Raw genomic sequence first — 27,481 nt, 5'->3', positions numbered from 1 at the left:
CTACCAATGACTTTCTTCACAGAACTGGAAAAAACTACTTTAAAGTTCATATGGAACCAAAAAAGAGCCCACATAGCCAAGACAATCCTAAGCAAAAAGAACAAAGCTGGAGGCATCACGCCATCTGACTTCAAACTATACTACAAGGCTACAGTAACCAAAACAGCATGGTACTGGTACCAAAACAGACATATAGATCAACGGAACAGAACAGAGGTCTCAGAAATAACACCACACATCTACAACCATCTGATCTTTGACAAACCTGAAAAACAAGAAATGGGGAAAGGATTCCCTATTTAATAAATGGTGCTGAGGAAACTGGCTAGCCATACGTAGAAAGCTGAAACTGGATCCCTTCCTTACACCTTATACAAAAATTAATTCAAGATGGATTAAAGACTTAAATGTTAGACCTAAAACCATAAAAACCCTAGAAGGAAACCTAGGCAATACCATTCAGGACATAGGCATGGCCAAGGACTTCATGACTAAAACACCAAAAGCAATGACAACAAAAGCCAAAATAGACAAATGGGATCTAATTAAACTAAAGAGCTTCTGCACAGCGAAAGAAACTACCATCAGAGTGAACAGGCAACCTATAGAATGGGAGAAAATTTTTGCAATCTACCCATCTGACAAAGGGCTAATATCCAGAATCTACAAAGAACTCAAACGAATTTGCAAGAAAAAAACAACCCCATCAAAAAGTGGGCAAAGGATATGAACAGACACCTCTCAAAAGAAGACATCTATGCAGCCAAGAGGCACATGAAAAAATGCTCATCATCACTGGTCATCAGAGAAATGCAAATCAAAACCACAATGAGATACTATCTCATGCCAGTTAGAATGGCGATCATTAAAAAGTCAGGAAACAACAGATGCTGGAGAGGGTGTGGAGAAATAGGAACGCTTTTACACTGTTGGTGGGAGTGCAAATTAGTTCAACCATTGTGGAAGACAGTGTGGCGATTCTTCAAGGATCTAGAAGTAGAAATACCATTTGACTCAGCAATCCCATTACTGGGTATATACCCAAAGGATTATAAATCATGCTACTATAAAGACACATGTGCATGTATGTTTATTGTGGCACTATTCACAATAGCAAAGACTTGGAACCAACCCAAGTGTCCATCAATGATAGACTGGATTAAGAAAATGTGGCACAAATACACCATGGAATACTATACAGCCATAAAAAAGGATGAGTTTATGTCCTTTGCAGGGACATGGATGAAGCTGGAAACCATGATTCTCAGCAAACTATCTCAAGGACAGAAAACCAAACACCACATGTTCTCACTGATAGGTGGGAATTGAACAATGAGATTACTTGGATACAGGGCGGGGAACATCACACACTGGGGCCTGTCGGGGGTGGGGGGTGGGGGAGGGATAGCATTAGGAGAAATAACTAATGTAAATGATGAGTCGATGGGTGCAGCAAACCAACATGGCACACGTATACCTATGTATCAAACCTGCACGTTGCGCACATGTACACTAGAACTTAACGTATGATAAAAAAAATTAAAATTAACTTTGAATTTTTATCCATAGACACAAATTAATTTTTTTTGAGACAGGGTCTTGCTCTGTTGCCCAGGCTGGAGTGCAGTGGTGTGATCTTGGTTCACTGCAACCTCCACCTCCCGGGTTCAGGTGATTCTCATGCCTCAGCCTTCCGAGCAGCTGACTACAGGTGCCCACCATGACAGCCGGCTAATTTTTGTATTTTTAGTAAAGACAGGGTTACACTATGTTGGTCAGGCTTGTCTCGAACACCTGACCTCAAGTGATCTACCCACCTCAACCTCCCAAAGTGCTGGGATTACAGGCGTGAGCCACCGTGCCCAGCCTCCCAGCCTCCCAAATTACTTTTTATAATTTTTTAAAAACTAGTTTTATTTGGCTTTATCTTCTTTTTCATTGAAAGATGCCACCAAGGTTTTAAGAGAGTGAGTGGTGAGCCTGGGTCAGGGCCCAGATCATGAGGGGCCTTTAAAAATTTAGACTTTATAGCATTTTGTTTGTTTGTTTGTTTTTAGAGATCAGATCTTGTCCTGGCTGGAGTGCAGTGGCACAATCATAGCTCACTGCAGCCTTGAACTGTTGGGCTCAAACAATCCTCCTGCCTCAGCCTCCTGAGTAGCTAGGATTACAGGTGCACACCACCACACCTGGTTAATTTTAATTTTTGTAGAGACAAGATCTTTCTATGTTGCCTAGGCTAGTCTCGAACAGCTGGGCTCAAGCGATTCTCCTGCCTCCGCCTCCCAAAGCGCTGAGAGCCAACACTGTAGGCCTTTATAGAACTTTTCAAAGCAAAGAGTGTATGGAAGAAAGAAGTTCCTTTCTACTTTCTTGGAGAAATGTAGTATCTACCAAGTTTTCTCTGCTTTCCTCTTTGACTTTTTTTTTCCAATAACCTCTCTTACTCCCCTCCTATCTTCTTTCCACAAGTGCACATCCACCATGACATGCCAGACCCTGGGGGATCCAGCAATGGATAAAGCTCACCGTATTTTCAGAGCAGAGGCAAAGTTAATTGGAATTGGAAATGTGTAAAAGCTTTTCTTTGTTCAGTGAGTCTTTTCATTATTTAAAATAGAGAAAAGCTTTGTGGTTTTCTCAAATGCTCTGGAAAAAACTGAAAGAGGATTGAGAGCAATTTTAAAAGGAGGGGGAGCACAGTTTTCCAAATACATTTCAAAGGAAAAGAGGGAGAAACCTATGGATTAAAAAAGACTTCTGAGATATAGCAACGGATTTCAATATCTGGATCTTACTTGGATCCTGAAGAAATAACCAAAGTGTAAAAAAGTAAAATTTATGATATTTATGACACAACTGAATATTTGAAAGCTGATTAGATATTTGATGATATTAAGGATTTATTGTTAATTATGTTAAATTTGATAATGGTATTGCAATTATATATTTTTAAGTTCTCTTTTAAAGATACATCAGGAAATATTCCTGGATAAAATGTTATGCTATCAGGGATCTGCATCAAAATAATACGTGGGGAGAAGTTGGTAGGGGTGTACATGAAACAAGATGAGGATTGCATTGACAGCAGAAACTAGGTGAAGGGCACACAGGGATTTATTATCCTAATCTCCCTATCTTTGTCTATGTTTGAAAATTTCCATAATAAAATTTTTTTTCAGAAGGCAGAGGGGTCATATTTATGATTGACTTCTGCTTTGGTGAAAATAGTGAAATAGGGAGGGGCAAATGATGAGAGGAAGGGGCTGGAGCTTGGAAGTATGATTTGGGAGTGAACAGTCTCCAGACTACAGGGGCAGGAAGGGAAATACAGGGCAAAGGACATCATGGGAATGTGAGAAGAGAGGGAAGAATGCAAAAGAGAAGTAGGCCCACTGCTCTTCCCCACCCCTCAGCCTTTTCTTCACTTACTCATTCCCTACCCCTTATCTCTGTAGATGAAAAATCATCTTGGGGCCAAATGCAGTGGCTCATGCCTGTAATCCTGGCACTTTGGGAGGCCAAGGAGGGAGGATCGCTTGAACTCAGGAGTTCGAGACCACTCTGGGCAACATAGTGAGACCCCCATCTCTACAAAAAATTTAAAAATTAGCCAGGCATGGTGGCACATGCCTGTAGTCCCAGCTACTCGGGATGAGGTCGGGGGGGATTGCTTAAATTCAGGAAGTCAAGGCTGCAAGAAGCCAAGACCATGCCACTGCACTCCAGCCTGGGTGACAAAGACCCTGTCACCACACACACACACACACACACACAGACAAAATCACCCTGGGAACTTAACCACAAAGATTCTCAAGCATGAAGTCATGAAATTTCATTTCCATTTCACTTGGCAAGGTCTGGGAATCTGCATTTTCAACACATGCTCTAGGAGATTTAGGTATCTAGACTTCCCTTTGAGCTCCCCAGTACCTAGTCCCTGTGAGAGCCATGGTTTTTCTGTCATTAACATTTCCTCTGTCAGATTGGGGATCAAACACTGTCTTTCAAAGCCTTTGGGACAGCAGTCCACTGTTTCAAGGCAGGAAAAAATAAAGGGAATGAAAGATTATGCAAAGGAAACTATTGATTTCCTTTAATGTGTGTGTGGAAACACGCAAATGCTGAGGGTCACTTGAGTGGGGAAAAGAAATTCATCAGCCAGCTATGGCTTGAAAGACACCTCCTTTAAAACCTTCTAACCTTTGTGCTGATGTTCTCTGATGTTATAGTCACCGAACAACCTTCTGATTTGTAATGGGATTCCACTAAGGAGGAAAAAACAAACAAACAAACTAGTTGCCCTAAGTAACACAGTCCTCCTGGCAGCTGTGCCTTTTATCATCAATTTAATATATTGATTTTTTGCTTTCCAAGTCTCCCAAAAGCCTGTTATTCAGAAGAACTATGTTACAAGATTTGATCATCCATCAGCGAACTAACTTAAGCTTTAGGGTTGGGTAAGGTAATGAATCAGACCTTGCAACTGAGCCAGAATTACCACAAGGACAGTAACCCTATGGCTAAGTCATTGTCACATTAGGGGTAACTAGACATTTGCTTACCCACACATTCTTGGCCACATCCCTCCCAATAGGGCAAGATTAGAAATTATGACTAAGTTATCAGGCTGCAGCCTTACTTACCTGGAGCCCAATGCCTGCTCAAGCATAACTAGATCTTGACATGGTGAGATCAGCCAGGTTGGGGAAAGAAGTTTTGAAGCAAATAGGGCAGTCTGCAGGGCCCTGGGCCCCAGTGCTGGCAGGGATATTCCCAGGGACAGGAAAAAACTACAAGCAACTGGCCCCACACTCTCCCACAGAACAAGCTGTGAGAAGTCAGACAGACTTGTCTGTTCAGTTCAAAGCATCCTCCTTCCTCGTCCCATCTCCTAATCTCGCCCCATCCTATCAGCTAAAAGAAAAAGGCAAATGCCTGCAGCCTTCTAGAGGCCTTTCTGTACTCACTTTGTAACCTACGTGGTTCCACATTGTTGTTTGAACCGTAACTACCCAGGGGCCTGCTGGCATCCATCTAAGCCTATCTCTAGCCGGGATTCCCTGGCTCCCTACGTGGTTAGAAAGAAAGTCACCTCTTGCCCTCTTAAGGACCTCACTGAGGCACAGACTACAATGGAGACACCAGGCGGCCAGAGTGACAGGCAAGAGCCCATGTTGCCTTACGGGGAAATCTGAGCACGCATGCCTTGTCCAGGGTGAGGGGAACGAAGGCCCTCTGCTTCCCTCAAAAAGGGGATAGGGGAATAAAGTGAGCATTTGGGCTGAGGAGGCCAAGAGGCCAAGTCTTGAGGTAAATTGGGCTCAGGTCAGCCAAGAAGGATATACAAAGCATACCTCAGCCAGGAATTACAGTTTTGGGTTTTTTTTCCCCCCAAGATTCTCGTGCCTTAGCCTCCCAAGTAGCTGGGATTACAGGCGCTCGTTACCATGCCCGGCTAATTTTTGTATTTTAGTAGAGAGAGGGGTTTCACCATGTTGCCCAGGCTGGTCTCAAACTCCTGACCTGAAGCGATCCGCCCACCTTGGCCTCCCAAAGTGCTGGGATTACAGGCCTGAGCCACCACGCCCGGCCAGGATTTGTAGTTCAGGAATTGCAGTTTAAAAAGAACAGGCAGAGGATTCTGTCAACCGGTTCAGAGGATACGAGAGAGGGGGCTGAAGAGTGACGAGGAAAATAGCAGGAAGGGTTGGGCTTGTGCACCGACGGAGCCCAGGGGAGTGAGGGGACAAAAGAGTGAAGGGGTCACAGAGTCACCGGGCCAGGTGAGGCCCATGGGTCAGTGGGGCAGAAGGGGAAGGAAAGAGCCCGAGAATGGGGAGAGATACAGGGCAATGCAGAGAGACATGGCGGGAAACCCAGCCAAGGCTCAAGAGAAGTTGGGGATTTGTGGAAGGAGAGGGATGGCAGCGGATTGGCCACGGCGAAGAGAGGCCGCGCCCCCTGGCGTCCCTCCGGGATGAGTCAGAACCCTGCCCGGGCTACCCTGAAGCTCTCCAAGGACCGCCCCGCCCCGCGCGGAGTGTCGGTGCGGGATTCCCTTCTGTCGCGCGGCCTTATAGTTCCGGCTGTGGTGCGCGGACGGAAAGTTTATGCAGACGGACTGTGTCCGGCGATGGGCACGGGGTGAGTGGGGAGGCCGAGGGCCCGGGGCTGCCTTTCGTTGCTTGTTGGGGTTACAGGTGAAGGCGTTAGGGGTGAAGAACAACCCAGGGCCAGCGCTTGGCCTTCCCGCCACCGTGGCGGCCGCCCCGCGCCGTCTGTGAGGCGCCAGTTCCGGGGTGCTGCTCCCGGCCTCCCCTCGCTCTGAGGCTCGGGGTCCCCAGCTCCGCGTCAGCTGCACGATTTCGCCCTCTGCTCAGCCCCCTTCTGTCCTCTCTTTCCCCTCAAGAGAGATTTCCAGATCCCACATTTTCTTGGCTGATTTTTCAGGTAAAAATATATCTCCCAGATGCGATTTTCAGTCTGGACTTTTAGAGATGAAATTGTATCTGAGAACTGGGGAGGGACTCCCGGAGGCTGACGGGAAAGCCAAAGAGCAGGTGGGGCCCTAGAAATTCAGGTAGAATCCCGCTTTGAGAGCGAGACTGCTGAGAATCAGTTCTTTATGAATGAGCTAATTATCACCTTCAGGGAAGAATTATAAACGTCTAGCTGATGGACACTTGGTATTCAAGGCCAAATAGGTGGCTAGGGCCTATTTCTCAGACTGTTCTTGAGAAAGAAGAGCCCTAGTTGTTTGAACAGTACACATGGGAAGGGGGTGGGGGTGGGAGACTTGGGGGCTCAGAATCCACCCAAGTGAGGAATACATAGTGTTGTTCTCACAAAATTGCTAGACTGTGGTGGGCAGGGATTCCTCCCCACCCAAGACGGAGTCTCGCTCTGTCACCCAGGCAGAAGAGCAGTGGCGCGATCTCGGCTCACTGCAACCTCTGCCTCCTGGGTTCAAGCAATTCTCCTGTCTCAGCCTCCCAAGTAACTGGAACTACCGGCGCATGCCACCACATCTGGCTAATTTTTGTATTTTTAGTAGAGATGGAGTTTCACCATGTTGGTCAGACTGCTCTCGAACTCCTGACCTCAGGTGATCTGCCCGCCTCAGCCTCCCAAAGTGCTGGGATTACAGGCGTGCCTGGCCTTTTTAAATTTTTTTAAATCAGGCCTAGACTGCTTGAGTGAACTATCCTTCAGGAACTTTCAGTTCCCTCCTTTACTCCAATCTGAGTACTAAATTGATTTCCCACGACTTTGTAACTATTAATGAGGTGCATTTGGGAGTCGACACAAATGCATCACTTGGGAGAAAGAGCCAGCTCCAGAGGTGTCTTCAGAGAAGGCAAGACTGCCAGCTGTCATCACTGTCAACAGCAGATTTCACGGGCTGAAAGTGCTTTTTTGTATTTGATCTAAGTCTGTGTAAACTGTTTCCTCCCATTCTCCTAAGAGGGTGAGGGCAGTACTCCTCATGATCCTCAACTTGTAAAAAGGCCTCCCTGCATGAATGGGACTACCGCAGGAGCTGGGCAGAGGTGAGGGAGTCCCCCATATCTCTGCTTGAATGAGGAGAAGAGGAAATGTGTTTCTGGTGTCCAGAGTTAACATTTATAATGTATTTTGCTAAATAATATATGGTATATTTGGTGATTTTGGGGTAGTTCATTAGTTGTTATCAAACTGTTGGGCACCTACTATGTGCCAGTTACTGTGATAAGTTTTGAGGGACATCATGGGCAAAATCTGGCATGGTCCCTGCCCTTAGTGAGCGTATGTTATGGTCTAATATAGTGTAGTTGAACCAATATTGTGCAGGATCTCACTTTTTTTTTTTTTAGTCGGGCCTATACTGCTTGAGTGAACCACCCTTCAGGAACTTTCAGTTTCTTCTTTTACGCTTATGCTTACAACCTGAGTTGTAAACATTGTTTCCATGAACCAGTGTATTCTGAGTTCAAAACAGCCTACTTACAAATGGAATTTTGGCCGGGCGCGGTGGCTCACGCCTGTAATCCCAGCACTTTGGGAGGCAGAGGCGGGTGGATCACGAGCTCAGGAGTTCGAGACCAGCCTGGCCAATGTGGTGAAACCCCATCTCTACTAAAAATACAAAAATTACCCGGGTGTGGTGACACGCACCTGTAGTCCTGGCTACTCGGGAGGCTGAGGCAGGAGAATGGTGTGAACCCAGGAGTTGGTACTTGCAGTGAGTGGAGATCGTGCCACTGCACTACAGCCTGGGTGACAGAGTGAGACTCCGTCTCAAAAAAAAAAAAAAAGAGCAAATGGAATTTTAGAATATGACACATTTGCAGCTGGGTACCATCCTTAAAAAAGCAGTCTGGCTACTGTTAAATGTTTTGAAGTGAATCCCAAAAAAGAAAGTTGTGAACATTAAATTTCTAATCTATTTATATCCACCTAATCTCTCTAATTGTATATATGCATTATGATTTTTATGAAGTTGTAAGCAGTGTATAATACAGTTCTGGGGCCTGCTTTTCTCAGTTACTCATGCTTTCTGTAAGTATTTCTGATATCTGTAGTACATATGTCATTTATTTATAGTTTTATGATATTTCATCATGTCAGTAGACTACAGTTTGCTTAATAATAGAGTAGCAGCAGGCTGTATACCCATGAGCAGGTCTGTGTATCTGTAAACTTTTTTATTTTTGAGCACCAAAATGTTTTCTTTATGCTAATTCTCAATCCATAATTTTGAATAACTCCATTTGTACATTTTGACTTTTCTACACAATTTCATGAGATAATTCCAGCTGTATAAATTTTTTTTTTTTTTTTTTTTGAGATGGAGCCTTGCTCTGTCACCCAGGCTGGAAGGCTGGAGTGCAGTGACACGATCTCGGCTCACTACAACTTCCACCTCCTGTGTTCAAGCGATTCTCGTGCCTCAGCCTCCCAAGTAGCCACCATGCCTGGCTGATTTTTGTATTTTTAGTAGAGACAGGGTTTCACCATATTGGCCAGGCTGGTCTCGAACTCCTGACCTCAAGAGATCCACCCACCTGGGCCTCTCAAAGTGCTGGGATTACAGGCATGAGCCACTGTGCCCGACCCTACATATTCTTTAATTTTGTTCTTTTCCTTCACAGTTGAAGCACAGGCCAGGCGCGGTGGTTCACGCTTGTAATCCCAGCACTTTGGGAGGCCGAGGCGGGCGGATCACGAGGTCAGGAGATCGAGACCACGGTGAAACCCTGTCTCTACTAAAAAAAAAAAAAAAAAAAAAAAAATACACAGTTGAAGCACCATTGGCCAGTTTATGTACAGTGAATACTACTGAGGCTAATGTTTATTACTTTTGTTATGCGTAATGATTTCCAATTTGTCCAATTTGGTTTGACTTTACTAGTCCTTTCATTTTTATATTTGGCATTCATTTTACTAAAACAAGAGCACCAACCAACAAAATAATTAAACACATGCACTAATACTGCAAAAAGGTTGTGACAGTCCCATAAAACAATGGTTGGTTGTCAAATAGCACCACCATATGACAACTAGAAATGTTCTTCAGTAAATTAAGTGTTAGGAGATGTAGGAGTTTATTAAGTTGCATAAAAGTCGAATGTGTGAAAGTCAAGGGCTACCTGAATTTAGCAGGGCTTTTTTTTTTTTTTTCCAATTGATATATTTAGGTGGTCCTTTATTTATGGTCACTTAATGGGTGATTCTAAGAGTGGTCCTTACAATGAACTAAGCTGCTCACTTCCCTCTCACTGAGTTCTCTACAGATTATTCCTCACCTCAACTTAAATGGTGTTTGCCTCTGCTAACTTCTGGGAAGTTAGTTAAAGTTATGGTCAAAAATATTCTTTTCTCTCTATGACATGTAAGACCTTATTTATTTTCTACAGCATTTCTCTGTTTATAGCTGTCTGTTTGCATTCTGATTGGGAACACTGGGATCATTTTCATCATGCCGACAGTGGTGGTAATGGATGTATCCCTTTCCATGACCCGACCTGTGTCTATTGAGGGGTCCGAGGAATACCAGCGTAAGCACCTAGCAGCCCATGGTTTAACGATGCTGTTTGAGCACATGGCCACAAATTACAAGCTTGAATTTACAGCACTTGTGGTTTTTTCATCACTTTGGGAGTTGATGGTCCCCTTCACGAGAGATTATAATACCCTACAGGTACAAAATGTAGTAAGTTATTGTATGTACAGGGTCTAAATTTATTGGGAGGAAAACAGTGTTATAATGCATTGAACATTTAGAACTTTGGCATTATTTAATAAGTCTATGAGTACTTAATATGTGTAGCTAAACAACAAGAATTCACAACCAGTAAGTCTTATGCCTACTGTTTCTTTGGTACAGCTATGAGTTAGAGCTGTGAGTTGTTCCCTTATTTTCCTCTCTTGGTTTTCTGGAATTCTCTGTGGAAAAGTGAGCATCTCAGGATGTAGTGTTCCATTCCCTAAAATTTAGGGTCTTTAGGCTCAACACTTAATTTTTTTCTACTCTCCTATAAAACTTGAGGAAAGGAAAAAATAGCCCTTTCTTGTTCTAGAGTAATTCAAAATGATATTTCCTTTCCAACAAATAGCTTTGATTTTGATACCAATAAATTATAATTTTTAAATCTCAGTTGGTAGATATTATCTTTCAAAGGTGTTTTCTGTGTTATGTCAGAATTTACTTTCTGACAACATCTCTAAATCATAATATTCGTAATATTTCCAGCAGTGCCTAACACAGTGTCTTACCCATAGTAAGCAGTCAAGAAGTGTTTGTGGGCCAGGTGTGGCTCACGCTTGTAATCCCAGCACTTTGGGAAGCCAAGGCGAGAGGATCACTTGAGCCCAGGAGTTTGAGACCAGCCTGGACAACATGGCAAGATCCTGTTTCTATTTTTAATAAAAAGAAGAAAAAAAGGAAGTGTTTGTGGAATTAAACTGAATGTTTAACAATTGTTAGGTGGTTTAGAAATCCAGGATTAATAGAGTTTGAACTTTTTAATATAAGTAACAAAATTTTGTTAAATAATTCCTTTTATTATCTCAGATTTTTAAAGTAACTTAAAAGCTTTTTTAAAAAAAATTACACTGACTTAAAAATTTTTTTTAATTTTTTTTCCTGTAAAAGGATATTAAACTTTTGGTATATATGCTGACTTTCTTACAGGTGAATAAACTAAGGATTTCTGATGTTCTGCAGTTCTGAAATTTAGAGAATTGCTATATAAGAAGTGAGACGTAATGTTTTAGACCAGGAGCCCTGAAGTCAGACTGCATACTTACAAATCCAGGTTCTGCCACCTTTAGTCATGAGACCTGGGAAAGTTATTTAATCTTTCTATACCTTAATTACTTCATTTAAAGATAGAGTTAATAATCTATACCTTATAGTGTTATTGTGATAGCTAAATGCATAAAAGTGCCTAGGATGGTATTTAGAACATAGTTAATATTCAATAGATTTTGTTGTTGTGATGTGTTTAAAAGTTCCTTTTAATTTTTTCCTTCAAGGTCCACTTATAAAAATGTAAACTTGGTGGACTGTTCACTCTTACCTGATAAGAGGATAGAATAAATGGAATTCTTTTAACTATCTTTAATAGTTGAAGAAATCTGTTCTAGCATTTTTCTTTAAGAAGCTATGCTTTGGTGCTCTCAGATACATCAGTGTCCCCTGTGTAACGTTCATACTTTGAACAATTTATGTTGTTTTCTAATAACTAATTAAAAGTAACTAGCAATTTTATCTTTTATTCAATAAGGAAGCACTAAGTAATATGGATGATTATGACAAAACCTGCTTGGAGTCTGCATTAGTTGGTGTTTGCAATATCGTTCAGCAAGAATGGGGTGGTGCAATTCCTTGCCAGGTAATGATCAATCCTTTTTCATTGCCCTAAGTTAACAACATTAATCACTGAGGTCCTTCGATTTTCTTCAGGCTGTGACACAGCATGCATTGTAATTTCTACAAACTACATTTTACACTATTGGTATCTTCTTAAGTGAAGGTACTAAATCAACACTAATGTGTTCAGAAAGCAGCAAAATTATGCCTTAAGGAAAGTATCCTCCTAGTAAATTGACTTATTGCAAACTAGTACTGTTATATAAAACACAAAGAGCTCACAGTGGAATTTTTGAACTATGCTCCCTGGAAGGGATCATTATAATTTTGAGTGATAAAATTATAAACATCAGTATAATATAGCCTGTCTTCATTATCTCAATGCAATTATTCAGCAGACCTTTTTTTTTTTTTTTTTTCTGGAGACAGATTCTCACTTTGTTGCCCAGGCTGGAGTGCAGTGGAGCTATCATGGCTCACTGTAGCTTCAACCACTCAGGCTCAGGTGATTCTCCCACTCAGCCTCCTGAGTAGCTGAGACTACAGGCAAATGCCACCATACCTGGCTAATTTTTTACATTTTTTGTAGAGACCAGATTTTGCCATGTTGCCCAGGCAACATGTTATTCAGCAAACTTTTAACCATCTCAACTGAGTTGTCTAAAAAGTGAGGAGTATAAAACATAAAATCTAGCCAGGCACAGTGGCTCATGCCTGTAATCCCAGGACTTTGGGAGGCCGAGGTGGACGGATCACCAGGTCAAGAGATCGAGACCATCCTGGCCAACATGGTGAAACCCCCGTCTCTACTAAAAATACAAAAATTAGCTGGGCGTGGTGGTATGCACCTGTAGTCCCAGCTACTCTGGAGGCTGAGGCAGGAGAATCACTTGAACCTGGGAGGCGGAGGCTGCAGTCAGCCGAGATTGCGCCACTGCACTCCAGCCTAGCGACAGAGCGAGACTGTGTTGGAAAAACAAACAAACAAACAAACATAAAATATGTTGCTCTTTACTTAGACTCCACAGTAGGCCACATTAGCATCAAATCAGAGCAGAGTAGTAGCAGAAAAAGATAACTGGAAATTTGCTCTATACAGATACTTTTGAAAAGTAGTAGCATATTTTGAAGGAAAAAGCAGAAACATTGCTAAAAGAAAAATAATAGTCTACAACAGGAGTCTGCAAGCTTTTTTTGTATTTTAGGCTTTGTAGGTGTCTGTGGCAACTACTCAGCTCTGCTGTTATAGCATGAAAGCAGCCATAGATAATAAGTAAGTGAATGGGTAGGGCTGTGTTTAAATAAAACTTTATTTACAAAAACAGACAGTGGGCCAAATTTAGCCTGTGGGCCAAATTTAGCCTGTGGGCCATGGTTTGCTGGACCCTGGTGTGTGACTTTTCATTATGGGGTCAAACACAGGATTCCTCAGTAATGTCAGTAGCATCACTAGTATTTATTTTTTAATAAAAAAAGATTATGGCCAGGCATGGTGGCTCACACCTATAATCCTAGCACTTTGTGAGGCAAAGGTGGGAGGATAACTTGAGCCCAGGAATTCAAGACCAGCCTGGACCACATAGTGAGGCCCTGTCTTAAAAAAAGATTGTAGTTGCCTGGGAGTCAGGGAAAGGTATGAATTGACTCAAAAGAAGCAGGAGGGAATCTGGGTCGTGTTGGAACTATTCTTTATCTTGTTCGTGGCGGTGGTTACATGACTGAATGCAACTGTCAAAACTCATAGAACTGTATACTAAACAGGGTGATTTTACTGTATGTAAATTATGTCTCAATAAACTCACCTTTAGAAAACAACAAAAACATTTTTTCTTGTGAAAACCACCCTGTTTTATAAAATATAGTGGATACTTGCTAAAGAAGTCAAAAAATGCCTTTTGATCAATTTCTTTTCAGAAATTAAAAAAGCTTTTTATGGCATCTCAGCTTATAGGCATTACTTATTTTGGTAAATCCATGCATATAGGATGCCTTATTTCCTAACATCACAGTGAATAAATGAAGTTTTGTTGTCAGTATCTTCTGAACTGAAAGCTAGCAGGTAGCACAGTTTCATTTGCTATTTCTTCTTTGATTTTAGAGGAAAAATTCAGATTTTAAGAACCAGACCTTGTGCATCATGCAGACTTCTGACTTTTATGATTTTCTTCTTTTGAAAAAAAGGAAGAATCTGAATTTGAGATATACTGTATGTAACCTGAGGGCAAGGGGCCAAGCCTGAATCTGTCTCTACTAAAAATACAAAAATTAGCCGGATGTGGTGGCACATGCCTGTAATCCCAGCTACTCAGGAGGCTGAGGCAGGAGAATCACTTGAACCGGGGAGGCAGAGGTTGCAACGGTCAGCCAAGATTGGGCCATTGCACTCCAGCCTGGGCAACAGGAGAGAAACTCCGTCTCAAAAAAAAAAAACAAACATTGTAGTAGAGGTGGTTGTTACTAGTTATTGTTTTTATAATCAGTTACTATAAAACAAACTTGTTTAAATGTGGAATTTTTGGCCAGGTGCAGTGGCTCATGCCTGTAATCCCAACGCTTTGGGAGGCTAAGGTGGGCAGATCACCTGAGGTCAGGAGTTAAAGACCAGCCTGGCCAACATGGTGAAACCCTGTCTCTACTAAAAATACAAAAATTAGCGAAGTGTGGTGACATTCACCTGTAATCCTAGCTACCTGGGAGGCTGAGGTAGGGGAATCACTTGACCTGGGAGGCGGAGTTTGTAGTGAGCCGAAAACGTGCCACTGCACTCTAGCCTGGGCAACAAAGTGAGACTCTGTAAAAAAAAACAAAAAAGTGGAATTTTTAGCCAAGATTTTGTTTTTTATTTATTATTATTTTTTTGAAACAGAGTCTTGCTTTGTCGCCCAGGCTGGAGTGCAGTGGCGTGATCTCAGCTCACTGCAATCTCTGCCTCTAGGCTCAAATAATTCTCATGACTCAACCACCTGATGAGTAGCTGGGACTACAGGAGTATGCCACCACGCCCTACAGAAGTGCACTACCACACCCAGCTAATTTTTGTATTTTTAGTAGACAAGGTTGTGCCGTGTTTGCCAGGCTGGTCTTGAACTCCTGGCCTCAAGTGATCCTCTGGCCTCAGCCTCCCAAAGTGCCGAGATTATAGCTGTCAGCCGCCACACCCAGCCTTAACCAAGGTTTTAGACAGCTGTACTGTGTCTTTATTATTTAGTAAAGTCTGTTTCATTTTGACATTACATGAAATATTTCATTATCCCATAGCATCTGAAAAAGCTGGCAGAGGTAAATCATTATATAGCAATTGTTGGTACCTAGAAAAGGAAATTGCCCTGTAGTCAATTGACTGTCATGCTAAAAGATGACATCCTTCCAGGGGACCTCTATTAAGCATTCTTGGGCTTTATCAGTAAGTGCCAATCTTGATATTTCACACAGTGCCACCACTTAATACTGCCTTAAGGGCCGGGTGCAGTAGTTCACGCCTGTAATCCCAGCACTTTGGGAGGCCGAGGCGGACGGTTGACAAGGTCAGGAGTTCGAGACCATCCTGGCCAATATGGTGAAACCCCATCTCTACTAAAAATACAAAAATTAGTTGGGCGTTGTGGCACACGCCTGTGGTTCCAGCTGCTCAGGAGGCTGAGGCAGGGGAATCACTTTAACCTGGGAGGCGGAGGTTGCAGTGAGCTGAGATCATGGCACCGCACTCTAGCCTGGGTGACAGAGTGAGTTTCTGTGTCAAAAAAAAAAAAAAAATACTCCCTTAATGGCCTATTATTATCAAGTTACCGGACTAGGCTAGGGAGAGCAAAAATAATCCTCTCCTGGGATGCATGGGAAGTCTGTCCCCCGCAGGATCATTCTGAAGCAATGAAGAAAAGGAAAATGATTTTGCAATTACTATCCATTGTTGGTATATTTTATTGGTTTTTTCAAATTGCAGGTTGATTAAGAATGCATTTTAGCTGGGCGCGGTGGCTCACGCCTGTAATCCCAGCGCTTTGGGAGGTAGAGACGGGAGGATCACGAGGTCAGGAGATCGAGACCATCCTGGCTAACACAGTGAAACCCCGTCTCTACTAAAAATACAAACAATTAGCCGGGCACGGTGGCAGGCGCCTGTAGTCCCAGCTACTCGGGAGGCTGAGGCAGGAGAATGGCATGAACCCGGGAGGCAGAGCTTGCAGTGAGCCGAGATTGCGCCACTGCACTCTAGCCTGGGCGACAGAGCGAGACTCCGTCTCAAAAAAAAAAAAAAAAGAATGTATTTTAAAGATCTTATATATTTCTGGTTAAATAGCCTTTATAAATACATAGTTTAACCAGGTGTCATTTTAGTTGACCAGGCGTAGAGTTTGTCATCTTTGAAAATAAAGTGGCAAAGTTCAGACTACTGTGCTGGTACTTCCTAGGAGCACATGTGAAATGAATCTTCATTCCATATTTGACATTGGTATGTTAGGTACCGACTTCTTATCTAAGAGTTGGGGTTCTAGTTTTAATACAATTAAGTAAGAATTGGTTATGAATGTTTTTGTCCTTTTTTAAGTGTTCAGAAACAAGCTTTTAAAAAATATTTTATTAGATGAAATAGAGTAAAATGCATTGATCTTAAGTATACAGTTCACTGAGTTTTGACACATGTATACACCTATATAACTACTACTACAATTAAGATATAGTATTCTTTATCCTATAATGTGGAGTGGGGTTCTAGCACCTCACAAAATTTTCTCATGCCTTTTTTTGGTTTTCTTTTGCGGGGGCAGGTTGAGGGTTTATTTTGTTTTTCCAAACAGGGTCTCACTCTGTCACCCAGGCTGGACTGCAGTGGCATACTCACTATAGCCTCGACTTCCCAGGCTCAAGTGATCCTCCCACCTCAGCCTCCCAAGTAGCTGGGCCTGCAGGCATGCACCACCATGCCCAGTTAATTTTTGTATTTTTTGTAGAGACAGGGTTTCACCATGTTGCCTAGACTGGTCTTGAACTCCTGGCCTCTAGTGATCTGCCTGCCTTGGCCTCCCAAAGTGCTGGGATTACAGGTGTGAGCCACCATCTCAGGCCTGTTTTTTTGTTTTGTTTTGTTTTAAAAAGACAGAGTCTCTCTGTTGCCTAGGCTGGAGTACAGTAATGTGACCACGGCTCACTGCAGCCTTGACCTCCCAGGCTCAAGTGATCCTCCCACCTCAGCCTCCTGACTTGCTGAGACCACAGGTACATGCCACCACTCGTGGCTAATTTTTTTTTTCTAAGTTTTTTTTAGAGATGGGATCTCCTTATGTTGCCCAGGCTGGTCTCAAACTCCTCGGCTCAAGCAATCCTCCTGCCTTGGCCTCCCAAAGCACTGGGAATACAGGCTTGAGCCACCATAGCCAGCCCTGGTGCCCCTTTCTAGCAGTGAAAACATTGCTAAATGGGACTGCTTTAAATATGTAATTTCATGTACAACCTCCTCTCTCTCTTTTTACAAACAGGTTGTCCTGGTGACAGACGGCTGTCTTGGCATTGGTAGAGGGTCACTACGACATTCCCTAGCCACTCAAAATCAACGAAGTGAGAGCAACAGGTTTCCACTACCTTTTCCTTTCCCATCTAAGTTATATATCATGTGCATGGCGAATTTGGAGGAGGTAATACCTTTTGCTAAGTTTTTAGTTTGATTAGGCATATTTTACAGCTTAGTTTATTTTTCAATATATACCACTAGTGCTATATTGTATATACTGTAGCATTGAACTCCATTGGTTTCAGCTGAGGCTGGTCATTTTATTTGAAAAGATTCTGGGTCTCAAATGTTCTTTGAAATTTCAGAGTGTTGCCCCATCTGGGGAATATAGCTGGAGTAGTTATCCATCCTGCTGATGGTTGCATAAAGGGTCAAGGTGTTCTTTTTGGTGCTATTCATTTCCCTTATATAAGAATTCTTATGTCCATTCCACCAGAAATGTTGACAGGAGTGTGCTTTGACTGACAGAAGAGTAAAGTAACATTATTCTGATATATGTTTTATTAAACACTTAAATTCTTGGTTTTCCCATTCATTTGGGAAAGTGATTTAACCTTTTTTCCTCTCAGTTTTTCTCTCTGTAAAATGTAGATAATGATGGTTCTCACCAAAAGATGTTAGAAACACTTTGGAGGGAAGATGCTGTGTAAATACTAACTGTGGTCACCTCTGAGAATCTTTGCAAAACTACTCCTGAATGAGATAGCTCTATCTGTGTCATTTTACGTAACATTCCTCTTTGGTAACCTTGAGTCAAAACTGTTGTAGTTATTTTCTTCTCACACGGGCTGTTAAAAAAATCACCCATTATTTATTGCCTATGTTATTGTAATGGCTTTGACCTTGGTGTGCTGAGAATAATCTGGCATTTTGTGCCAGCCACTTTAAGGGTCATCTGTTTTGCTTTATAGCTCCAGAGCACCGATTCCTTGGAATGCCTTGAACGTCTCATAGATTTAAACAATGGTGAAGGGCAGATTTTTACTATTGATGGCCCCCTGTGCTTGAAGAATGTCCAGTCTATGTTTGGGTGAGTATATGCTTAGAGCTCTTTTGCCTTCTTTGCAATCCAGTATTATAATTTGAGATCCAGAAAGACTGTTTTACTGTTCCTAATTGTGTCATATCATTTTCCCCAAGTTGTACATTTTTCAGATAAAGTGATGGGTAGTAATGGTTTTTTTTGTTTGTTTGTTTTTTTTCGTTTTTATGAGACGGAGTCTTGCTCTGTCACCCAGGCTGGAGTGCAGTGGCGCGATCTCCGCTCACTGCAAGCTCCGCCTCCCGGGTTCACGCCATTCTCCTGCCTCAGCCTCGCCGAGTAGCTGGGACTACAGGCGCCCGCCACCACGCCCGGCTAATTTTTTGTATTTTTTTAGTAGAGACGGGGTTTCACCGTGGTTTCGATCTCCTGACCTCGTGATCCGCCCGCCTCGGCCTCCCAAAGTGCTGGGATTACAAGCGTGAGCCACCGCGCCCGGCCGTGTTTTTGTTTTTTTTTTTGAGACGGAGTCTTGCTCTGTCGCCCAGGCTGGAGTGCAGTGGCGCAACCTCAGCTCACTGCAAGCTCCGCCTCCCAGGTTCACGCCATTCTCCTGCCTCAGCCTCGCCGAGTAGCTGGGACTACAGGCGCCCGCCGCCACGCCCGGCTAATTTTTTGTATTTTTAGTAGAGACGGGGTTTCACTGTGGTCTCGATCTCCTGACCTCGTGATCCGCCCGCCTCGGCCTCCCAAAGTGCTGGGATTACAAGCGTGAGCCACCGCGCCCGGCCAGTAATGGTTTTTTAAAGTAAATCTATACTGCCTGTAGATACTGACTTCCTTATAATGACTCAGCAAAATTTCAGATTAACTTGCTCTTGGGCTTTTCAGAATTGAAATTTCCTCACCAAAAATGTCAGATTTTGTTCTGTTTTTACAGATGGTCAGATCTTAGTTTTGGAACCAACTTGAAGGGAAACCAACCCTTGTGTCCTGAAAAATTAACTTTATATGTATCGTATTGCTCTTCCTATAACTATTATCATATTCTAGAAAACTGATAGATCTGGCATATACGCCTTTCCATGCTGTTCTCAAGTGTGGCCACCTAACTGCTGATGTACAAGTCTTCCCCAGGCCAGAACCTTTTGTTGTAGATGAAGAAATTGATCCTATCCCTAAAGTCATTAACACAGGTAACTTTTAAAAAAAACTTCTTTCTTAGTTTCTCTGTTATCCTTACTTTCTTCTGACTTGTGATTTTTACTCTCTTCTCTGTCTAGGAAGGTTGAAAAGAAATACATATTGTGATGCAGGTTGAGTATTCCTTACCCAAAATGCTTGGGACCAGAGGTGCTTCAGATTTCAGATTTTTGGGGGTTTGGGATATTTGCATTTTACTTAGTGATTGAGCATCCTTAATCTGAAAATCCAAAGTGCTCCAGTGAGCATTTCCTTTGAGCTTCATGTCAGCTTCATGCATGTGTAACAGGTGCGGATTGTGGAGCATTTTGGATTTCAGATTTTCAGATAGGGGATACTCAACCTGTACTAGGGTGCTGTTGTCATCAGCACTTTGGATTGGAAGATTCATTACCTAAGGGGTGGCAGAATATTGGTCTTTTATGGTAAGGTCATCAGTTGATCTCCAGTCCTAGATAATTATAACCACGAATTATTAGAGTTGGAAATCATAGCTGTATTCACTAGCATTGAAATCTTTGAGGTGATTCTTAATAGAGATACTGAACTTAATTAGTATCATAATTAAGGTCATATAAGAAGGGCTAGCTTCTATACTTTGCAGTATGGCTCTTGCTATGTGACCCTGGGAAGTCTTCCTCTAGTTCTTATTGGCTAGGTAGGGAGAATCAATCAGATGGTCTTGGAGTTCTTGGATCTGATACAGTGTACTCTTCTAGCCCTGCTGCTTATATTATGACTGAAAGAAAGTGATGTACCACAGCTTTTACCTGGTTCATGTTGCTAATACTATGCTTAACTGAGACTGGCAAAGTGAAGAGTCAAAAATAGCAAGGAGCAGTGGAGAGGAGACTTGCTTCCTATTGGTGGGTGGACTCCTTGAATGTTAGGTGCATGTTAAACCTTTAAGGGCTGGATATTATCAGTGTTTCAGTCACCATTACAGCCTTGATGTCCAGCATAGTACCTGACACTTAGTAGGTGCCCAATAGGTAATTGTTCAGTCAATAAATGATTAGAATTAAATGTTCAGTGAATGCTCATTGTTTGAGGTATACAGATTTTTAAGGAGTTTTGGAGTGAGGGGCTGTGAACAGTCTTTTTACTTTTTGTGCCTTTAGCTTCTGGCTATCTGGAAGCAAGGCATCCATCTCTTCTACTGTGACTAGACAGCAGTATATTAAGCTGTACCAAAAGTCTTGTTGCCTTCGTAACAGTTAGATTCCACTTCCTTCCCATCCTTTTTCGATGAGTAAATTTGAATAGGTCTTTTCTTTCCCATATAAACTCTTAGTGGAAGATCTTTCTTGCAGCTAAACTACTTTAAAATATAGTAGACCTTTTTCTACTCAAATGAAAAATATCTAGCTGCATTTATTGCTCAGCTAAGGGAGGTAAGGACAGCAAATCTCCAGAGAAGCACACTTCCTAATGTATTAGAAATATGGTCGGGCATGGTGGCTTACGCCTGTAGTCCCAGCAGTTTGGGAGGCCGAGGCGGACGGATCACCTGAGGTCGGGAGAGCAGCCTGACCAACATGGAGAAACCCTGTTTCTACTAAAAATACAAAATTAGCCAGGCATGGTGGCACATGTCTGTAATCCCAGCTACCTGGGAGGCTGAGGCAGGAGAGTCACTTGAACTCGGGAGGCTGAGGTTGCAGTTAGCTGAAATTGCGCCATTGCACTCCAGCCTGGGCAACAAGAGCGAAACTCCGTCTCAAAAAAAAAAAAAAAAAAAAGAAAAAAGAAATATAAGGTGTTCACCATGATTCTGATTTTTAAAAATTCTTTTGAAAATATGGGTATTAATCTAGAAGAAAGACTGAAAAGCACATCAATAAAATATTAATAGAGATTTCCTTTGATTATGAATAATGAGTGACTTTTTCTCCTTTATGATTTGTATTGTTTTTTAAGTTTTTATATAATCGAAATTTTTAAGTTCTTTTGGTTACAACATTTATTTTTATTTATTTTAAGTTTTCAACAAATACTTTTGGTCTTTACTACAGCTTCTATAAAGCAGAGAAATCATTGTCATATTTAGACTGCTTACCCTAGTTTTGTAGAGAATACAGTTCTTTCTCAGAGAGATGTTTTTAATACAATATCTTTATTCTTCAAAGGCTGATTATAGTTGCTGTGGAAGTGTTTGACTATGACGCCCCCTGGTGACCTGAACATCCCTGACTACACAGAGGGATTAGACCTTTCAGTTTTTGCCTTGGCTGGGGTCCTAACCTTATAAAAATAAAATCTAGCTGATTTTGTCATATAACTTAGACTCATTAAATAAATGACAGTTATCATTATTTCCTGAGCAGCTTAAAATGCAAATTATTAGACAACTCCATAGACAAATCTAATAACTTTCTCAGTCATCATATTTGAAACCCCAACCTAAACAGTGCATTTGTGAAATCTAATACACAGAAAATAATGTACTTTTCCATAGAATGAATTAATTCTATGTTGATTCCTTCATTTCAGATTTGGAAATAGTGGGATTTATTGATATAGCTGATATTTCAAGTCCCCCAGTTCTGTCCAGACATCTGGTCTTACCTATAGCACTTAACAAAGGTGAGTTCTTTTCCTATTCCAGTGATACGTCTGAAGCATCTTATTAACTAAAGTTATTCTTAAATCTTAAATAGTAGGATAGACCATTTTGCAGAATTTAGGGGAAAGGAATAGTTACAGAATTGGATTTTAGAAAATGGAATATTGCCTAATATATCAAAAAAGTATTTCTGCTTTACATGGTAGAAACGTGTTTACACATATTTATTGTGTGTTGGCTTGTGAATTCGCAGCGGAGGTCCTCTTTAGAGATGAGAATGCTTAGTCCCTCATCCAGGGCTCTGCCTTTCCTAGTAGTAACATGCTGAGAAAGCTTAAGTAGTTATCAGAAGGTTACTTGATAAATGTGCAAGTCAAATACAGCTTTATACACAGAAAAATCACATCTGTTCTTTGTTCTACTAGTGCCCAGCACATAGTAGATAACTCAGTAAATATTGTTGAATGAATGGATGAATCCAGGCCCTTGTGAGTCCTCTTTACTGCAGCATATATCTTTAGGAACTGTAAAGTCATCTCCCCAAATTCAGCATCTCTCTGGAGAATGCTAGACTCTAGCTCTTTAAAATTGTCTTTTTCAAGGGTGGCACTGTGCTGTGGTGGGTATAGAGCAGGAGCTCTTGTCCCTGACTGGCTACAGGTTCAAATCCTAGTTCTACCCTTAAAATTATCTTTTTCTCTGTTTTAAGCTGACCATCCACTTTATATTTATCAGCTTTCTCTAAGAAATATATGTAGTCAGTCAGGTTTTCACATACTGAGTAATGACCACATTGCATTTATGCCCAGATTATCTCAGTTGGAGTATTGGATATTCTATAACCAATCACATGTTCACAGACAGAATCTTGATATATACCCACAGACGACTTTATAATCACCGTTGATAATTATTATTCTCAGAGAACAGCCAGATTTCCCTTATTTCTAAGGCCCTGGGGAATTCTGCATGCCACTATACTTGCCAAGAAAGAAATTGAGCAAAATAAACCATTTATATAGGGGAATAGAGAAAAGAAAAATATGGGAAGGTGGCCAGGCGCAGTGGCTCACACCTGTAATCCCAGCACTTTGGGAGGCCAAGGCGGGTGGATCACAAGGTCAGGAGATTGAGACCATCCTGACTAACATGGTAAAACCCCATCTCTACTAAAAATAAAAAAAATTTTAAAAGCCGGACATGGTGGCAGGTGCCTGTAGTCCCAGCTACTCAGGAGGCTGAGGGAGGAGAATGGCGTGAACCCAGGAGGCGGAGTTTGCAGTAAGCTGAGATCGCACCACTGCACTCCAGCCTGAGCGACAGAGTGAGACTCCATCTCAAAAAAAAAAAAAAGAAAGAAAGAAAAAGGAAAAATATGGGAAAGCAGAATAGGGCCATGTTGTAAGGGCTGTTGAATTGTCGAGCTAAACTGGGCAAATTCTTCCTGTTGAATTAGAAAGTCTTTGAACAAAACAGAGCAGACAGATATTTTTAGAGGGAAGTTAATTGTAGGAAGATTCATCTGTCAGCAGAGTGTGAGAGAACCTGGAGAATCCAGTCAAAAAGCTTATAGAGTAATCATTGTTTACCTTTGGGGACTCACATGCATGTGCTGCCCTAAGCCTGTTGGTTATGAATGCACTTGACATCTCAGTATCTAATTCCGTTTAAATGGGTGGCTGAAGCTTCCAGATACCATCTAACTAAAAATCCTAGTGGAACTGTGGAAAACGGATTTTTGTGTGTAAGCGTTACTGAGATATAATTCACATACCGTATACTTCACCCATTTAAAGTGGTTTTTAGTATATTTACAGAGTTGTGCAACCATCACCACAATCAATTTGAGAACTTTTTTATAACCCCAAAAAGAAACCCTGTACCCTTTAACTATCAACTCCCAGACCCCTCCCCCCATTTCCCCTACCGAAAATAACCACTAATATCCTTTCTCTATATATAGATTTGCCTATTCTAGATGTTTTATATAAATAGAATTCATATAATCTGTGGAAACTGACTTTTATGTAGACATTGGAAAACTGGAATGAGTTTTTCCTGCTTGTTATAATATTCCCTTAGAACTCTACACTATCCCTTAAAGGCTAGAAACATCCAAGATTATAAATTGGGGTCTGGGGTTTTTGTAGTTAATTTCAGTCTGACCTGTTTTCTCTTTTTTTCACAGAAGGTGATGAGGTGGGTACTGGCATCACTGATGACAATGAAGATGAAAATTCAGCCAATCAGATTGCAGGCAAAATACCCAACTTTTGTGTCCTGCTCCATGGTAGCCTAAAAGTGGAAGGAATGGTAGCGATTGTTCAATTAGGGTAGGAAACTTTGTTTACATTTGGTTGAATGAAAGGGAAAATCGTTTTACAAAGTGAAGTATTTTGCAGACTTTTCTGAAAGAAATAGAAAGGTCCTTGTCACCTTTTTCCTTTTCCTGCCACACTTTTCCTACCTGCTACTACATTCCTTTTTTTTTTTGGTTTTGTTTTTTGAGACGAGGTCTTGCTGTGTCCCCCAGGGGTACAGTGGCATGATCACGGTTCACTGCAGCTTCAACCTCCCAGGCTCAAGCAATCCTCCCATCTCAGCCTTCCAAGTAGCCATGACCCAGGTGTGCACCACCATGCCTGGCTAATTTTTTTTTTTTTTTTTTTTAATTTATAGAAGTGGGGTCTCACTGTGTTGCCCAGACTGATCTTGAACTCCTGGGCTCAAGGATCCTCCCACCTTGGCCTCCCAAAATGCTGAGATTACGGGCACTGAGCCACAGTGCCTAGCTGCTATTACCTTCTAAATTACTCTTTTAATCATCCCCTAGAATAAGTGTGGAGTGAGCCTTTTAATTACATTGCCTTTACTTTATATCCTTTCGCAATTTTCCTCTTTCTAACCCTATCTAGAATACCTGGGTTCTGGTTATAGCAATGCTACTAACTTGCTTTAGGATGTTAGGCAGGATTCACAGGCTCCTCATCTATAAAATGAGGGGATAGAATGAAACAAACAAAAAAAAAGATGCTGATAAAATTGAGCATTTTATTATGTGCCAGGCACTCCTCTAGGTATTTTACATACATTAGCGCATTTAATCCCTCATAACAACACTACATGGGAGGTATCAGCATTATCCCTATTTTATAGATGAGGAGACTGAGGCTTAGAGAGGTTGTGGAACTTGCCCAAGGTCACACAGCTAGTAATGAAAGAGCCATGATTCTTACCCATGTATTCTGACTCCAGAGCCTACTCATAATCATTCTGCTGTGTTCCTTCCCTGTGAGGAAACCCCGTTAGCTTTTACATTTTCTGAAGTCTCAAAATCTGCAAAACCATCTATTTCCCTTTCTGTAATACATATTGTTAGAAAAAAGGAGGTCACTGATCATTTTCTGGCCACTACCTGGGATTGGCTGGTATAGATCAAGAGTTAGGATTAATTAAAGGAAGCATGGCTCCATTTCTGCTACAGTTAAAATTAGCTGGTCCAAAAAGAGGAATGCAGATCTTCCTAGGTATTAGTCTGCTATATTTCTTGGCACCCAAACTACTTGTACTGGTCTGAATATGAGAATCATCTGGGACCCTTTGAGAAACTGGGGACAGAGTCTCTCTTACATAACAGGATGATGGCCTTGTGCCCTGTGGTAGAAGAGCTTCTCTTGGTGCTGCTGTGAGTGACTCAGTGAGGCAGGTGACAGGACCTGTAGGTCACAGCCTTTACCCCTCCTCATCACCTCTCCAGCTACTGGCTGCCCTTTGTGATTTTTTTCTCTTTCAAGATTGCTTTTGATTTCCATATCCACATAATTTTACCTGAATAATAATAAATGTCCCAGAAGAATGGAAATATTAGGGGACAGCAGTATGCATTTTAAGGTTTAGGATTTGGCTTTGGTAAAAGTAATGTGCCTGATTTCAAAGCTGAAGCCTGTGTCTCTCAAGAGAAAAATACAGGCTAGACTTATTTGACTTGACAGTCTCAGGCTTGATGTTCTTCTGATCTTCCATCTTCTCTCCATCTAGTCCTGAATGGCATGGAATGCTCTACTCCCAAGCTGACAGCAAGAAGAAATCAAACCTCATGATGTCTCTCTTTGAGCCTGGCCCAGAACCTCTCCCATGGCTAGGGAAAATGGCACAGTTGGGTCCTATTTCAGGTATAATCCAGATCAGATTTTACTTATCTTGACTTTGTTTTCATTCTGCTGTGTTCAATGTCTCTGACTGTGCAGTCAGAGAACTGACTGATCTCCCTTACTGGTATGCCATGGTCTCGGATGATGCTGGATGTGTACATGGAAAACTTGAAGAGAGTTTGATGTTTGAACTCCTAAATTTTACAGCTCAGGAGAAATCAACCTTTAGATTGCTTTAAGTAAATGCAAACTCTTCAACGGCTTAGAGTGAAAAACTGATCTCCATAATTTTTTTCTTGGTGTACTATAGTTCAAGTAATTTCCTGTCATTCCTAGATAATGTAATCTTTCCTTCTTCTTGAAACTTTTTTTCTGTAGCTTTCCTGACATTGCTTCTGGTACCGATTTGACTTTTTCTTTGGCAGACTTTTCTTTCTCTCTTCGTTTTGTCTTTTCTTCCCCTTGCCTCATGGTTTCCAACATGTTGTTCTTTGCCTTCTTCTTTTTGGTTATTCTTCTCCCTTGGTTATTTTATCAGCTGTAATAACTTCACATTTCCCAAATCTATAACTCTAGTCTCACCTGATCTCTCCCTGGAATTTGCATATCATATTTCCAGTTCCTAGTTGGATCTCTACACCTGGATATTCTGTCACAGTCTCAAGCTTAGCTGTTTGTTACAGACCTATGGTCCCGCACCCCTTTCTCCTCAAACTATTCCTCCTTCTGATTTTCCTCCTCTTGATTAAGTCATTTGTGCCACTCGCTACTCAGGTTCCAACTGTAGAGTCATCTTTGACTCATCTGGGCCCATTTCACTTTCAGGAACATTTACCAAGCAACCTATTCTGTGCCAGGCCTAAGGGATAAAAGAGTTAGCTGGAGTTGTTCAAAGTCTAATGGAAAGTGGAATGATCATAGACTGGCACAAATCAGAGTTAGCGTGGAGGAGATGATGATGAGCTCTGCCTAGAGGACTCAGGAGAATCTTCACAGAGGAGAAATACCCTAGTTGAGTTTTGAAGAAAAGGAGGAACTTGCTGAGCTAATGAAGGGAAGAAAGGGCATCCTGGGCAAACAGAACACATACAGAAAGAAAAGGAAGTGCGGCACAAAATGTGAGAGTGGGTGTGGGGGGGGCAGATGGTAGATTGGAGATTGGTAGTAGCTAGAGTGGAGCAGGCCTTGTCTGAAATGTGAAGAACCAGGAATTTAT

At 41.8% G+C, this 27,481-nt stretch overlaps 1 protein-coding gene across 4 annotated transcripts in view; it reads left to right on the top strand.

The window, feature by feature from the left end:
* Window positions 1-6,044: 6,044 nt before the first annotated feature.
* Window positions 6,045-27,481, top strand: part of INTS14 (integrator complex subunit 14) — a 33,884-nt gene continuing 12,447 nt past the window's right edge. The window contains exons 1-9 of one of the 4 annotated variants that reach the window (XM_030814585.1): window positions 6,045-6,147; window positions 9,917-10,183; window positions 11,772-11,879; window positions 17,332-17,487; window positions 18,275-18,393; window positions 19,399-19,541; window positions 22,042-22,134; window positions 24,303-24,447; window positions 26,153-26,286. In XM_030814585.1, coding sequence (XP_030670445.1) covers window positions 9,962-10,183; window positions 11,772-11,879; window positions 17,332-17,487; window positions 18,275-18,393; window positions 19,399-19,541; window positions 22,042-22,134; window positions 24,303-24,447; window positions 26,153-26,286 — 1,120 coding nt within the window. In that variant the 5' untranslated portion in view covers window positions 6,045-6,147; window positions 9,917-9,961. Of the gene's footprint in view, window positions 6,454-9,899; window positions 10,184-11,771; window positions 11,880-17,331; window positions 17,488-18,274; window positions 18,394-19,398; window positions 19,542-22,041; window positions 22,135-24,302; window positions 24,448-26,152; window positions 26,287-27,481 lie in introns of all 4 variants that reach the window. The other 3 variants (XR_004030545.1, XM_030814584.1, XM_030814586.1) reach the window with 3 other exon arrangements.

This window comes from Nomascus leucogenys, chromosome 6, assembly GCF_006542625.1.
Source record: "Nomascus leucogenys isolate Asia chromosome 6, Asia_NLE_v1, whole genome shotgun sequence".
Taxonomy (NCBI): Eukaryota; Metazoa; Chordata; class Mammalia; order Primates; family Hylobatidae; genus Nomascus; species Nomascus leucogenys.
Note: the sequence above shows the minus strand (reverse complement) of the source record. Positions and strands in the feature narration are given on the sequence as shown.